The sequence below is a fragment of the Salmo trutta genome, chromosome 16, assembly GCF_901001165.1.
Source record: "Salmo trutta chromosome 16, fSalTru1.1, whole genome shotgun sequence".
Classification (NCBI taxonomy): Eukaryota; Metazoa; Chordata; class Actinopteri; order Salmoniformes; family Salmonidae; genus Salmo; species Salmo trutta.
Window position 1 is genome coordinate 39,238,365 of NC_042972.1, and position 14,410 is coordinate 39,252,774.

At 43.8% G+C, this 14,410-nt stretch overlaps 1 protein-coding gene across 2 annotated transcripts in view; it reads left to right on the forward strand.

The window, feature by feature from the left end:
- Positions 1–423: 423 nt before the first annotated feature.
- The window catches only part of LOC115150739 (plexin-A2), a 50,254-nt gene continuing 36,267 nt past the window's right edge, over positions 424–14,410 (forward strand). Inside the window, exons 1-3 of one of the 2 annotated variants that reach the window (XM_029694337.1) lie at positions 424–822; positions 10,417–11,760; positions 12,980–13,162. In XM_029694337.1, coding sequence (XP_029550197.1) covers positions 10,540–11,760; positions 12,980–13,162 — 1,404 coding nt within the window. In that variant the 5' untranslated portion in view covers positions 424–822; positions 10,417–10,539. Of the gene's footprint in view, positions 823–5,773; positions 5,802–10,416; positions 11,761–12,979; positions 13,163–14,410 lie in introns of those variants that run through there. The other variant, XM_029694338.1, reaches the window with a different exon arrangement.

A 14,410-nucleotide genomic window follows, 5' to 3' on the forward strand; every position in this document is an offset into this window, starting at 1 on the left:
TACTGGTCTGATTAGAAGCAAGGAGAGAGTTCATTGAACAAGTGTGGTTGCAGCAACGAACCTACAGATGTCAGTGTTTTAAAGGGAAATGTGACATTTACATCTCCATATAGAGAATGCAGTAAAAACATATATCTTCGAACTTGCTCTGATATTAAAATAATTCACGCACACCTCCCCTCCAGTTTATCCTCGATAGACACACTTGAGAACAAGAAACAAAGAAATATGAAATGTATTGAATGGTACTGTAATTGCAGTCTTTCTAGCTTTTGTCACTATATGGACGAAGTAAAACACGCAATACAACTGAGCACAGTATATGAATATGAGAGCATCAGATGACTCGGTCGTGTGGACAGACTTGTCGATGAAGCCAACGCTCACTGTCTACGAGAAAATATTGCACTGAGCCCTCGCGAATGGATGACGCGAGGGAGGTTTGGTTTAATCCGCACACACTGTACGTGAGATGAAAGTAAACTGATGAGAGTCCTGTCTTGAAGCCTACCACCGGCATTCAAACACCGAATGGAAACGTGAAGAGTCTTTTGAAATGTGGAATTAGGGTTGCGAGTTTAGAAAACACGTAGGCTAAATGTCCATTGATCAAATGAGAGAACTGTTTCAGCGTGATACATGAGAATTAAAATTGTCGCATCCTCAACGTTTTTTCTCGGTATATGGACTTTGCGCGCTTCACAGCTGACTGTGCCATTGTGGGACATTTTCCAACCCCAAAGGAAGGACACTGAATTCAGCAGATCCTTTATTCATTCAACACACTAGACACATCATGACTGAGACTTTCTACTGCTCAAGGTGAGTACCATACTAAGATTGATAATTGCAACCCATGAGGACGAAATTGCAAAGTTGGGTTACTTTACGCGACCAGGACGCATTGAAATGACAAGCGTGCGTCCAAAATAAATGAGCTACCGGTACATTCTTATTGTTCGAAATGTATTTACATACCGGTATATTATTTCAGGGTGTAGGCTATTCCAATGGTAACAATTCCGTAGAAGTCATGTTGAATTGAATTCTAGGCTACCGTGATATCATCTCGTTTTCTCAGACAGTGAGCAGCTGATGGGCACATAACGCATGCAGCACGCATATGCTTCATTAGTTATTTATATGGATATAAAGTATCTGACTATCTGGAATATCTCAGATTCTGATAAATTCTCTATGGAGGCGCTCTTTAGTGGTACTGCACAATCATGGACAGATTTGTCTATAGAGGCATCATCTGGTATGATCATGAGAGCACCAAGATAAGACCTCTGTGGGAAATGAGTTTTTGAGGCAGGCACTTTACTTGATTGCCAACTGTCAGGGATTCTGGGTTTAGGCAGCAGCAGCAGCACGCACAACCTAAATATCCTTTCATGAGACGTCATTGTAAATACGAATTTGTTCTTAACTGACTTGCCTAGTTAAATAAAGGTTAAATAAATATAAATAAAAATCCTCATCATCATCATCCTCAATGGGCGCGCATCCTTATAGAGATAAAGGCATCAGGTACCACCAAACCAGCTGTGGAGAGAGTTATCTAATCCTGTTGAGAGGTGTTTGGCCATTATCTGTAGTTGTATGTAGTTTACTGTAGCTTCAGTACCCATAGCCAGCCTTGGCACAGGAGTGAGAGCAGAATCCATTGGGTTGATGGAGACGAAGTGCAAAGCGGAGAAGAGCTGGAGCCTAAACAGCCAGAGTAGATGCAGCTGCAGTGCAAACTTCCACAATGATGTTTACCAAGCTCATCTCATCTTTGTTCTGTGTGTGTATTTGGGAGAGTTATTGGATTTGGTTCCTTTTAGACTCTCTCAGTCAAGCAAACCAGATGGACCCAGGGCTCTCTGTGTTCCTGCTTATCTCACTGGCCAGTTGGACTTGATTTATTCAGATGGTCCCACCAGAGCTATAAAGCTTCTCACAGAGAGGGAGATTGGCCTCTCTCTGTTTGCTCACTAATGCCAGGCCGCTACTTTATCAGTTGCCTGCTAAATTTAGAATTTAAATGGGTCTTTATTTTTGTTCATGTTTTATTGCTACACTGTAATATAATGAGATTGCATTTCCCATTGGAGGTGACTCAGAATTGCTTCCATTACTCTATTTCTCTATATATTTATGTGCCAATGGCAAACAGAGTGCTATTTTGCTGCAGCACAACTTTCTGTAATGTATTGATTAATTGAGACTTTCTGTAATGTATTGATTAATTGAGACTTTCTGTAATGTATTGATTAAATGAGACTTTCTGTAATGTATTGATTAAATGAGACTTTCTGTAATGTATTGATTATATGAGACTTTCTGTAATGTATTGATTAAATGAGACTTTCTGTAATGTATTGATTAAATGAGACTGTAATTTATTGATTAAATGAGACTTTCTGTAATATAATGATTAAATGAGACTTTCTGTAATATACTGATTAGATATGTAACATCTGTCACGGACTGTCGTTTTCATTGCCTTTCATCAGCCATGAGTTCCCTTCATATCTTTAGATTCAATGTAGCAGCACTGCCTACTGTGTTCTTTACCGCGTTGTCATGATCCGCCTTTGGAAAGGATTATTGATTTAAACAAAGATTACAGATAAAAGGAGGCAGTTCACTCACATATGAGATATATTTAGCGTGGACTGATAGCCTGATCAAATGTTGACATTATATAGCTATGGTTGTTGTGTGATCAAAACATCATCAATGTGGGTCAGCGGCGATGCCCTGTACTCTAGTTGCAGTAGTAAGTCAGGCAAATTAGTGTATGTAAGACAATTACACAGCAGCTCACTACCCAGAGATGGAAACTCCCCCGTTGCCCACGGAGACACTGATTAAACACAACTTCTTAGATGCTACAGCCTGAGGAGAAGCGCATAAGAGGGAGCGTCACAAAGAAAGGCAGGGAGAGAGAGTATGAGAGTAAGAAAGATAAATAAAATCCCCCAAATGAACAAACATTTCCTGTAGCTGTTGTGCTCCCTCTTCTCTTCTCTCCTCAGTCCTCCCTCAAGCACCTGTTTATTTAGAGCCTGAGCCAACATTGAGGTAAAACGACTGTACATGTATATTCAAAGTAGTGGAGAGTGTGGGAGGAGAGATACAGGTGGAGGGAAACAGGGAGCTCACCTGCCATATGGTTCCTTTGGCAGTACACTGCATGCAGGGATTGCTATCTTGCAATATGGCACAATGCCTCCAGATTGTTATCACTATTGTAAATGTAAATGCTGCTATCAAAGTGCTATTGTGATAGCACTTCCATGTTGATTTGTAATCTCTGGCACTTTGTGATGGCATTGTGCCAGTGTAAATGGGTGAGCCTTTTAGATATTAAGTGAGACACACTGATGAATTAGTGAGAGAACGAGGCCAATGACGGGACATTGAATAGGTGAGCAGGGGTGAGAACTAAGAGATAAGAGCAGAGATAAAGAAATATACAGGACTCTAGGAGGGAACTTGACAGTGTCAGACATGTAATGTGAGGAGGAAGCAATTCCGCATATAGGGGAACATGATTTGTGCAGCAAAGTCAGTCTCTATGCTTTTATTCCCTGTACCGTGCCCTTGACTCAGGCATTAGTGCAGTGTTTCAAGGTAGGGGCAGGATGGACCCTCCAGACCATGGGAAGAAGCTAGGCTGATGCTTTTATTTGCAGAGCTTTGTGTGTGAGCCACCTCCTTGGCCTTATTTACACTTAGGATTAAATCTAGAATGGGTGCTGCCGGTGCACCGGAGACTCCAGAGAGGAAGTTGTGAATAGTAGACAGCATGAATTGTCTATCCTCCTCTTCCCTGTTTGCTGTGTTTCTCTCTGGGCTTCCAGCGAATTTTGTCAGCAGTGAAGGTAGCAGATGCTCTGTAAATCTTTGATCGTAATTATTCGTGCCAGCTACCTCCATCATTGGCGTCCTCCTCCCTACACAGCCATATGGGCCAGTTGAGGGGAACTGAGAAAACATACAGGCTTGGTCTGAATCAGTTATTATTGGCTTTGTGTGCATGTCCATATAAGGATGTGTGTGCATGTGTGAATATGCGCTTCATGTGTTTCGTTCTGTTGTGTATGTTATTTCCTCCTCATATGCTGTATTCTGTACTTGGAAGCCTACTTTGTATATGGAAGTCTACAGTCTATCAGTTGAGAGAGCAACATCTGCACTGCTGTGTTTCACTTTTCTATCCTGAATGATTGATGCCAACAAAACGTACACAGGATAGCAAACTATACAGTCATTCCTGATCTACAGGGACAGTTACAATAACTGTAGGATGTCGTAAGCTATACCAAAAAATGAACTCATGGCAGAAACGGACTGTCATATTGTACCAGCACAAAACTGTCTGAGTATCTAGCTGAGGGAACATATCAAAACAGAACTCTATAGTTGTTCTTTGTCCCTGTCCCAATCACACTGGAGAAGAGAGCTTGTATTTCACTGGCCTTATTCCACATTCCCATCAGCTGTTATGCCACCAGTGCACTCGTAGCCTTACACTTCCCCTTGTTCTTTTTCTAGTCACTACCGATGGGCGTGTTGTAGCAGCATACAGACGTGCTCTGGCTACAGCAGAACATAGTGGGTCTCTGTCTTTCACTGAATGCTGAATTATAGAAGACCTGGTATTGCACTTGGGCTGCACAGGTCACTGACTTTCCCCTTTGATTGTCATCATACAGTACATACAACATGAGCACTCCCTGATTCAAAAGACTGTTTCAAGTCACCATTAGCCAGTAGAGATCTACAGTGAAAGGTACGGAAGACAGAGCCCAGGGAAGTTAATTTATGAATTAATCTGACTATGGCAATATTGGGATGCTCTATATTTCCATGTGGACCCAGAATTCTGCGGTGTTGCAGAAATGTCTATTTTTATCGCTGTGCATAACGCCATGCATTGTCAGAGGTCACTGATTGTGTTTTGGCAATATGCTTGAAGAGATTCCTTTCCTCAACCTTGGTTCACCACCCTGTGGTTTTTATGAGCCTAACATTGTAGATTGATAGAGTGCTGTTTTATGGTTCCCCATAGCCGTCCTCTGCTACCCTGCCATCGTTCTTAATGCTTTGTCTCTAAAGCTAGCAATCTGACAGTTGTTCACTGAACAACACAATTGATATAAAAATTATTTTATGTATAACAAACAATCCAACAAACTATGCTCTCAAATAAAATTATGAATAGCCTGAATTTATTTGAAGAGGGATATGGTCACTAAATGGTAGAATTCACTGCTTGTATGCCTATCCAATAATCACAGTATTGAGTGGTTTAAATGAACATCCATATGTCATTATAGCCATTTTAGAGCTGAATGTGGGTTTGTAAGAAGACCAATAAAAGCAGAATCTATAGCCCCGGGCCTGGCCCTCCAATGAGACCACAAATAAGACACGGAGGAGTGATCACAAAACATTTATTTTACCATAAACCCCACAGGTCCCATGTGATTAAATCTGACATTCGTTTAAAAGTCATCGTTAACAAAGACGGCATTTTCATGTCCTTATTCCTCTTCCCCTCACTGTAGGTACCAGTGTCAGCCTCCGGCTCTGGCTCGCTCTCCCCCCATCTCCACCGCGTATGACCTACTTCTGTCTCCGCATCATTGTAAACAGATCTACTAATTGCCTTCATTTATTCATTTGGAAGTCAAGTTCTGTTGGGGCTGGCGCCCTCCCAGTTCATTCATGTGTGACGTGTACAATTCTCCCCTCCCCCCATGACTCATCCACATGGATTTGTGGCAGACCCCACGACAAAGGTATCCCATCAGGCTTTGTGATTTAGCCAATGATTAAATGAGTGCCATTTTGAGTGTGAGACATTTTTGCAGTGTGCCATTGTGACTAACCTAGAAGTGTGGCACATGACAATATACCGAACAGAATGCATTGACAAGCTCTAGAAGGAATGAAGATATCTTTATGGGTATATGGCTTTGTAAAGTTTTTGTCAACGCCCCTGATATTCCACCCTAAAACCTAGAAGTGGGGAACATTGATGTTGAGCAATTCTCTGGAGGCAGTGCAGGTTTGATATGACTAGATCACATACAGATGTTAATTTGATCACTCTTTTGTTGCTGAGAATTGTCATTTTGTTGCTAAAATATGCAGATGAGTTTCGTGATTTACAGAAATTCACTGAAAACCCACACCAACACCCAGTTATATTAACAGTATTGTACTTTTCATGTAGCCTACCTTTGACCAGCTAATAGCCTAACCATCGATCAAGCAACATTAAGACCCAAGCCTGTTCAAATCCTGTTGCTGCAGGATCATTTTGCTGTGAAAATATTGGTCAAATGAAGACCCTAAATCTGTACACTCCTGTCCCTGTGCCTCCATACTGTGTTATTACTCTGTTTTGTCCAGCCTGATCAGACTAGGCCACAAGACACACCATTTTCATCACATCTGATGTAATAACACAACTCTATTGTTGACTCAGTGTGAGAACATTGTGTCTGTCCTGCAGCCTGAAAGATGGTGTCAGAGTCGGTCTGATTCCAATCTTCTCACATGTTATCAGCCTGCGCCCAGCAGGAGCCTCAAAGGCTGCTGCAAATGGAACGCATTGGGCCCCACTGAGCCATAAAGTACAATAAGCACTGTGCATGAAGTGCATAAAGGGGGAGAAGGAGACATATTTCTGTGATCATTTTAGTTCATGTTTATGTATGGTTACAGACGGTTACCCTCCAATGAATCACACATAATAAGACACTGCAGAGTTTATGCCAGAATGTCACCCCAATGCATGCTGAAAACATAGGCACAGCCCTGTGGATCTTGGTGGGGGTCTTAAGGTCAAATTAAAAATGGTGGCATGAAATTTTGATTGGTGCCCGCCACCGTAGCCAGAGGCCTGAGCATGTTCTTCTATGAGTTTGTCTGAATGAGTCACGTCTGGGGCTGAGGCTGGGGTTGGCAGGAGCGTATCTGACTGACGAGGCAGTGTATTCAGCTGGGAGTGCTGCAGCCAGCAAGATGCTGTCTCTATAATCTAGGGTAAACAGAGCAGCATTACTGCACGCCTCAGACGTGACTGAATCGAGAAGAAAATAAATAGATGGGCTGCTGTTACTTCCTGCTTCTCGCCCACCTTGCTATGTTTAACTTGATCTTCACAACACTGAATTCACCTCTGTAGGTCTCTGTATTGCGGAACTAAAATTGAGGGATTACCTATCTTTTTGCACAGACACCGGCACAATACTTGAGGCGCAACTAACATCTTAAAGCAAAGCAAATTATGTTGAGGTTCATAACACTGAAGTTTGTCATATGATTTTGGATTGGAATGATTTCCCAAACCACTGAACACAGCAACTCAAGGTGGTCTCCCATGATATTGTATACTGGGAGCTTAATATAGAGTTTGAAATGGGGTGTACTCCTGGGGGGATAAAAATGATTAGTGACAATCCATTTGCTTGCGGAACCTGTTAATGGAATTCACTCTCTGCATGTACAACAATTAAATGCTGCATAGAGACAAACCAGATTGCCCTGAAGTCATCATAAAACAGAGCTACAACTCACACCTGTGTGTGAATCCTGTAGCAGGGCCCAGAGACTCACTAGGCTAAGGCTATTCATTATATTTCACTACAAAAACCAACTGAAAACAGTATGTTATTATATCAGAATAGAAACTAGATCAGGAAAGTCTCAGAGTTAGGGTTCCAAAATTTCAATCAATTCCCTGGTTTTCCAGAAAATCCGGAATTTTCCAACCCTGTTCAGAGTGTACATCATACAGATGTGAGAAAGGCATTGTCAGGAGTTAGCATCTCTTGCTCTCCCTCCCAGGGACCACAGGATTTAACTTTTATGTGGATCCTGCACAGTACAACCTGCCAGGGCAATGACACATTTTCTTTTTTATCTGGAGATAGAGAGTTTTGACATTTTCCTTCTAACATCCAGCCTTAAATTTGTAGCTGACATGTATTACAACCAAATAACTGCATGATGACAGGATGACAACATAACAGGGCAGCAATGTCGGTGACAGTATGTACATAGTACATAAACATTAAGAACACCTTCCTAACATTGAGTTGTGCCCCCGACCCCCTTTTGCCCTCAGAACAACCTCCATTTGTTGGAGCATGGATATCTCCAAGGTGTCTAAAGCATTCCACAGGAATGTTGGCCAATGTTGACTCCAATACTTCCCAAAGTTGTGTCAAGATGGCTGGATGTCCTTTCGGTGGTGGACCATTCTTGATACACATGGGAAACTGTTGAACCTGAAAAACCCAGCAGTGTTGCAGTTCTTGACACAAACCGGTGCACCTGGCACCTACTACCATACCTCATTCAAAGATACTTACATCTTTTGTCTTGCCCATTGACCCTCACACATACATAATCCATGTCGCAATTGTCTCAAGGCTTAAAAATTGGATTTGGATTTAACAATTGACAAGGGATCATAGCGTTTACCTGGATTCACCTGGTCAGTCTTTGTCATGGAAAGAGCAGGTGTGCCTAAAGTTTTGTATAATAGGATATGTGTTATATGTTGTAGAGAACAGGGAGAGAATACACAGAGTGTCTGCCTGCCAAAGGGACAAGAGGAAACAGGGACACTCCAGTGATTTCCCCCCTGACGTCTTTGAGGCAGGGACAGATGGAGAGGAGATGCTGGAGTGGAGCTGGAGAAAACCCAGACACCACCGTGTCAGTCCTCCAGTCCTGTCTGTCCTCTCCATCCCTGGCTCCTACACAACACACCCTGCCGGACACCCTGTTAGTAGTTAGCAATGGAGTGCAGCCATGGCCACTGCAAGGACACAAACGACAATTTTTATTTAAACTTTATTCTAAACAGGAAGTCTCATTGAGGTAAATGATCTATTTTCATATCTTAAGGGGATCTGGCACAGAGAAGGCAATTGTTGCCAAGCTAAAGGTTTTGAGCTGGTCAGAGGCTTCCGTACCATTCCACTGGGAAGTTGAATGTTTTGTGAAGCAGTGAGGCAGTAGAGAGCTATTGGTCTGGCATCAGACAGGACAGAGCATGTGGCGTGTGGCGGCTCCACAGCCTTAGAGAGACAGCTTGGCTAAGTCTCTAGAGCTGCTGGGACTCAGACAAAAGAAGCGGGTGCACGCAGATGTGGGCTCCTAATTTACAGTCCTCTCCTCCGCGCATGGCACTTTTATTACTACTATAATGGACTGGGATGAAGTGAGTGCATGTATGAAGCCAACAATTCTACCTCATTGTGATCAATGTTCCCTACCATAGATTAATAAGGACTCATATAAAAAAGGTAAAAGTGCAATTTGTTCTCCAGGTCCAAATTTACTGACCAGGTTATCTCATCGGTGTGAGAATTTTTTAAAATTTAGACAGATGCAAACTCAAAGCATACAGCACATGATGAATAGACTGTGAAAAGAAAGAAAGTCATGAATAAAGATTTTTTTACAAGGCTTTCACTCTCCTTTCTCTAATCCACTCATCCATCCACTCATCCATCCATCCATCCATCCGTCCATCCATCCATTCCATGCAGTATTCTAGGGGCATTGTTTGTCCCCTAGTTGAAGTAAAATATGCTAATGAAGTTAAAAGGGGAAATGAAAGGGTTGATGCTGTCCGACTCTGAATCCTTAATGATTCACCGCCAAAAGGCCTGATTAATTTAGGAATGTCAGCCGTCCTGGAAAGAGTGATTAATTCCTGGAGGATTTAACCATTTAGGAGAACAAGAGGGAGGGAAGGAAAGAAAACAGGCAGCTGGAAATATGTAAGCATAATTAATACATTTGGATCCTATTTAATTAGCTGTCTAAACAGTATGTAAAGCACAGAGTCACTGTTTGTCGCTGCTTTGTTGAAGTAATAGGCTACAGACCTCCCTGGCAGTCACAGAGAGATAATGAGCCCCTGCAGATAGGGAAAGCAGAGAGACCTCTCCTGCTAATCTAGCACTCTGTATTGATTGCAATGGGGATGGAGATCTACACTGCTCCTGAGAAGTGATTACTGGAATTACATGCTCTGTTGATGTATGTTGTGTCTGAGAAAGCAGAGAGGGAGAGAACAACAACGGTGAAACCGTTTCGAGATGGTATTTATCAGTGTGATTTTGTTCTGTCTCTGGCCTGTATCTCTTCTTAGCCCGGTCTTTTATAATGGAAAACTCGTCATCGTAAAATGTCAACCTTGTAAAATTGGAGGGAGGTTATTCATATATTTATTTGAACCAAAACCTTATATGAATAAAACCCTATTTTATGAGTCCTTGCTAAAGATTTATGAAAGGTTTATTATAACGCCTTTGATTTGTTTCTAAATCATTCAAAGTATTCTAGGTCATCTCAAGTCTAAAATAAACCATTTATTTTCTCTTTCAGGATAATGTGAAGACCATTGTTGCGGATATCAACTAGAGTGCAGCCTGACTGAGAACAGTCTTATTCATTCCTGCCCTACAGCACTAGACATTTAGTCTGGACTTGCCATCTCTTAGAAGTCCTATGGGGATGGGGATGTGTTTGGATATAGGATGCATTTACAGCGGAAGTACCAAGGGGCAGTCATGGTCCCTGACGTGGTGGCTGTTGGTCTTGATGCCCATCTCCCTGGCAATGGGCCAAGGCCAGTCCCAGTCCCTCAACACCTTCCAGTCAGAGAGAAGGGAATGGACCCTGAACCACCTGATTGTGCACAAGACCACTGGCGCTCTCTATGTTGGTGCTGTGAATCGGATCTACAAGCTATCTGCCAACCTGACCCTCCTCGTCTCCCATGACACAGGACCTGAGTACGACAACAAGGCCTGCTACCCTCCTCTTATAGTGCAGCCCTGCTCTGAGCCCCTGGCCTCCACTGACAACATCAACAAACTGTTGCTCATAGACTACTCCCACAACCGCCTGCTGGCCTGTGGCAGCCTCTACCAAGGCGTCTGTAAGCTAATGCGACAGGACGACCTGTTTATCCTGGTGGAGCCCACCCACAAGAAAGAGCACTACCTCTCCAGTGTCAACCAAACAGGCACCATGTATGGGGTCATCGTGCCCTCTTCGCAGGGCCAGGACGGCACCCTGTTCATCGGCACGGCCGTGGGTGGGAAGCAGGACTACTTCCCTACCATCTCCAGCCGTAAGCTGCCCCGTGACCCAGAGTCCTCTGCCATGCTGGACTACGAGCTCCACACTGACTTTGTCTCCTCTCTCATTAAGATCCCCTCTGACACGCTGGCTCTGGTCCCGCGGTTTGACATCTACTACATCTACGGCTTCGCCAGCGGGAACTTTGTCTACTTCCTGACCGTGCAGCCAGAAACCCCAGAGAATGGGATGCCTGCTGGCAGTTCCCCAGGTGACCTGTTCTACACAAGCCGCATCATACGCCTCTGCAAAGGGGACAAGAAGTTCCACTCTTATGTGTCTCTGCCAGTGGGCTGTGTACACAAGGGAAAGGAGTATCGACTCCTACAGGGCGCCCACCTGTCCAAGGCAGGGAAAGTACTGGCCAGGTCCCTCAACATCAGTGCCCAGGATGACATCCTCTTTGCTGTGTTCACCAAGGGCCAGAAGCAGTACCATGAGCCCCTGGACAACTCAGCCCTGTGTATCTTTACCATACAAGACATTAACGCCCGCATCAAAGAGCGCCTGCAATCCTGCTACCAGGGAGAGGGCAACCTGGAACTACATTGGCTGCTGGGAAAGGATGTGCAGTGCACCAAGGCGGTAGGTACCTGTAGCTACCTGAAGAGGGCTTTGCAGCCAGTCCCTTCATTAGCATCCAGCAAGCCAGGGGCCAACCAGCACTGGCTCCTCTGATGTGACATACAGACACATTATTCAGACAGTGAAGGTGACAGGTTAGATAATTGAATATTTAAAGCTTTTTGATTATCCCACAGCCTTGATTACACCAACAGTAGCTGATAGGCAGAAATTTAGCCAAAATCCAGTTACAAAGTCCCATTCAACGTTTTTATATTCCACAAGAGCAACAGAGTAGTAAGTGGGGGAGATTCATTTATAATTCTAATCAGAGGAGTTTTATATGCGGCTTTGATTCCATTCAGAGGTTTAGGCTCTCCCTGCGTAGCGTGGTGGTCAGAGCAGCACGCTTCTCTTCCGAGCATCATGAGTTAGCGCCAGTGCTGGGTCATTTATAAAAAATAAAAAAATGGTGAGTGCAGAGGAAGGCGTTCTCAGGACCTTTTCAAATGTCCAAAATTGAAGTCAGCCTTCTCTCTCTCTCTCTCTCTCTCTCTCTCTCTCTCTCTTTCTCTCTCTCTCTCTGTCGCGCTTTCTCGGTTATTCAGTATGATAGGAGTATCTCAGCATTCAGAAAAACAGGTAACAAGGACATCCATCAAGGTTGTTATTCAGCAACTCTCACACAACCACCCATTTTGCCAATAGTCACATACTGCCTCTTACCCATATCATCACTGTTCCAGTGCAGAAGAAAGAAGATTCTCTCGAGAGGTGCAAGAAATTGAAGTACAAATGTGTTGCCCTAAAAAGTGAGATTTCTATTCTGCCTGACAGGCCATTAGTGGAGGTTTGAGGTGGGTTGTGCTAGATGTACTGTAGCAGGACTGCTTAGCTTGTGAGCCTCTTTGATGCTAAATCAAAAGCTGACATCTCTGGGGCTGTGTGTTTGTGTGATGTCAGATCAAGCGATTTAAAAATCACAGAAACCGGCACCAAATACATAGTGTTTTCATGTTTGCCAAGAGCAATTAAAATGATCAACAAACACACTCTCCTGGCATTGTTGACAAATTTAACAGCCCCAATATCTTTTGAAGTCGCTGCCTTGAATACCATGGTAATTGCGTGTAACAAATGTGAAGATTATTACAGTAGTCTTTTTGAGCTTTCTTACTCCTTCTCTTGCTCTCTGTCGTCTCCCCCATCTCTCCCCGTCTTTCCCCATCCCTCTCTGCAGCCTGTGCCTATCGATGATCACTTCTGTGGGCTGGACATCAACCAGCCCCTGGGGGGCTCCCAGCTGGTATCTGGCCTGACTGTGTACACTGAGACCAGGGACAGGCTGACCTCGGTCATCTCTTATGTCTATAACGGCTACAGCGTGGCCTTCCTCGGCACCAGGAGTGGCAGACTGAAGAAGGTAAGCATGGGTAATACACTGACAGATATAGCAGGGGGATTCTTTCTCCACAGTCACGTACAGTAAGCAGCCAACAGAGACCAATGAGGGTTTATCAACAGGAAAAGACTAGCAATATCATAGATTCTATCCCCCTGGGTTTAATCGCTATGCAAGAGGCACAAAGCAATTTTGACAGTATTTAGGCCTCCCGAGTGGCACAGCGGACTAAGGCACTGCATTGAAGTGCTAGAGGCGTCACTACAGACCCTGGTTCATTCCCAGGCTGTGTCACAACCGGCTGTGTTCAGGAGTCCCATAGGATGGCGCACAATTGGCCCAGCGTCGTCTGGGTTAGGGGAGGGTTTGGCCGGGGGGGGGGGTAGGCCGTCATTGTAAATCCAAATTTGTTCTTAACTGACTTGCCTAGTTAAATAAAACAAATATATATATATATATAACTGTATTGACATAAATCAAGATAGGGAAAGATTATTGTATGGATGAATGGGAACATTGTGACATTAGCCAGTGGGCACAGTGTCAGCCTGTCTGGCACACATGCAGGGTGGACGTGGAGCAGAGGCTCACATAACTAGACAAGAACTCCTCTGCTTTCTCTTCCCTCAGTGTGTGTGTGTGTGTGTGTACACACACACCTCAGGTCCATGTAAGGACAGGGTTTGTCATTATGCTGACATGATGCAGACTCCATGGTTCCCCCATGGAACATCACGTCTGCACTCCTATTCCATCATTCCAAATGGTCACAGAGAGTGTAAGTGGGGCATGACAATAAATGCCATTAGGAGATCAGTCAGGCAACAATGGCATTGGAAAGGGCAGGCTCAGCACACTGGAAGGTCAGGGGTCAGAAGGTCAAATGAATAAGCAACACTCTCACGGTCCAGCATCTGGGGATGTCACTCATCACACCCAGCAACATCCATTTCCAACCTGACATGTCTTTTATCAATGGATTAGATATGTCTGTATGTTTGTTGTTGGAGTGTGGTCTTGGGTAATTTCCTTCTAGATTGGCTTATGTTGTTCCATTGTCTAGCCTACTGTGTTTTCCTGGCTGAAACTCAACACCAATGCCGAGTATGCCAGTAATCCACCAGTAATCCACCAGTGACAGTAAGGCTCCATTCTAATAAGATGAAATAGTATAATGCACCTTTTTGTCAGCAGGTTATGGCTTTGACTTTGACATAGTTATTCACTTACCAAGACGAGGGCATTGACCTCTGTAATATAGGTGTTGCA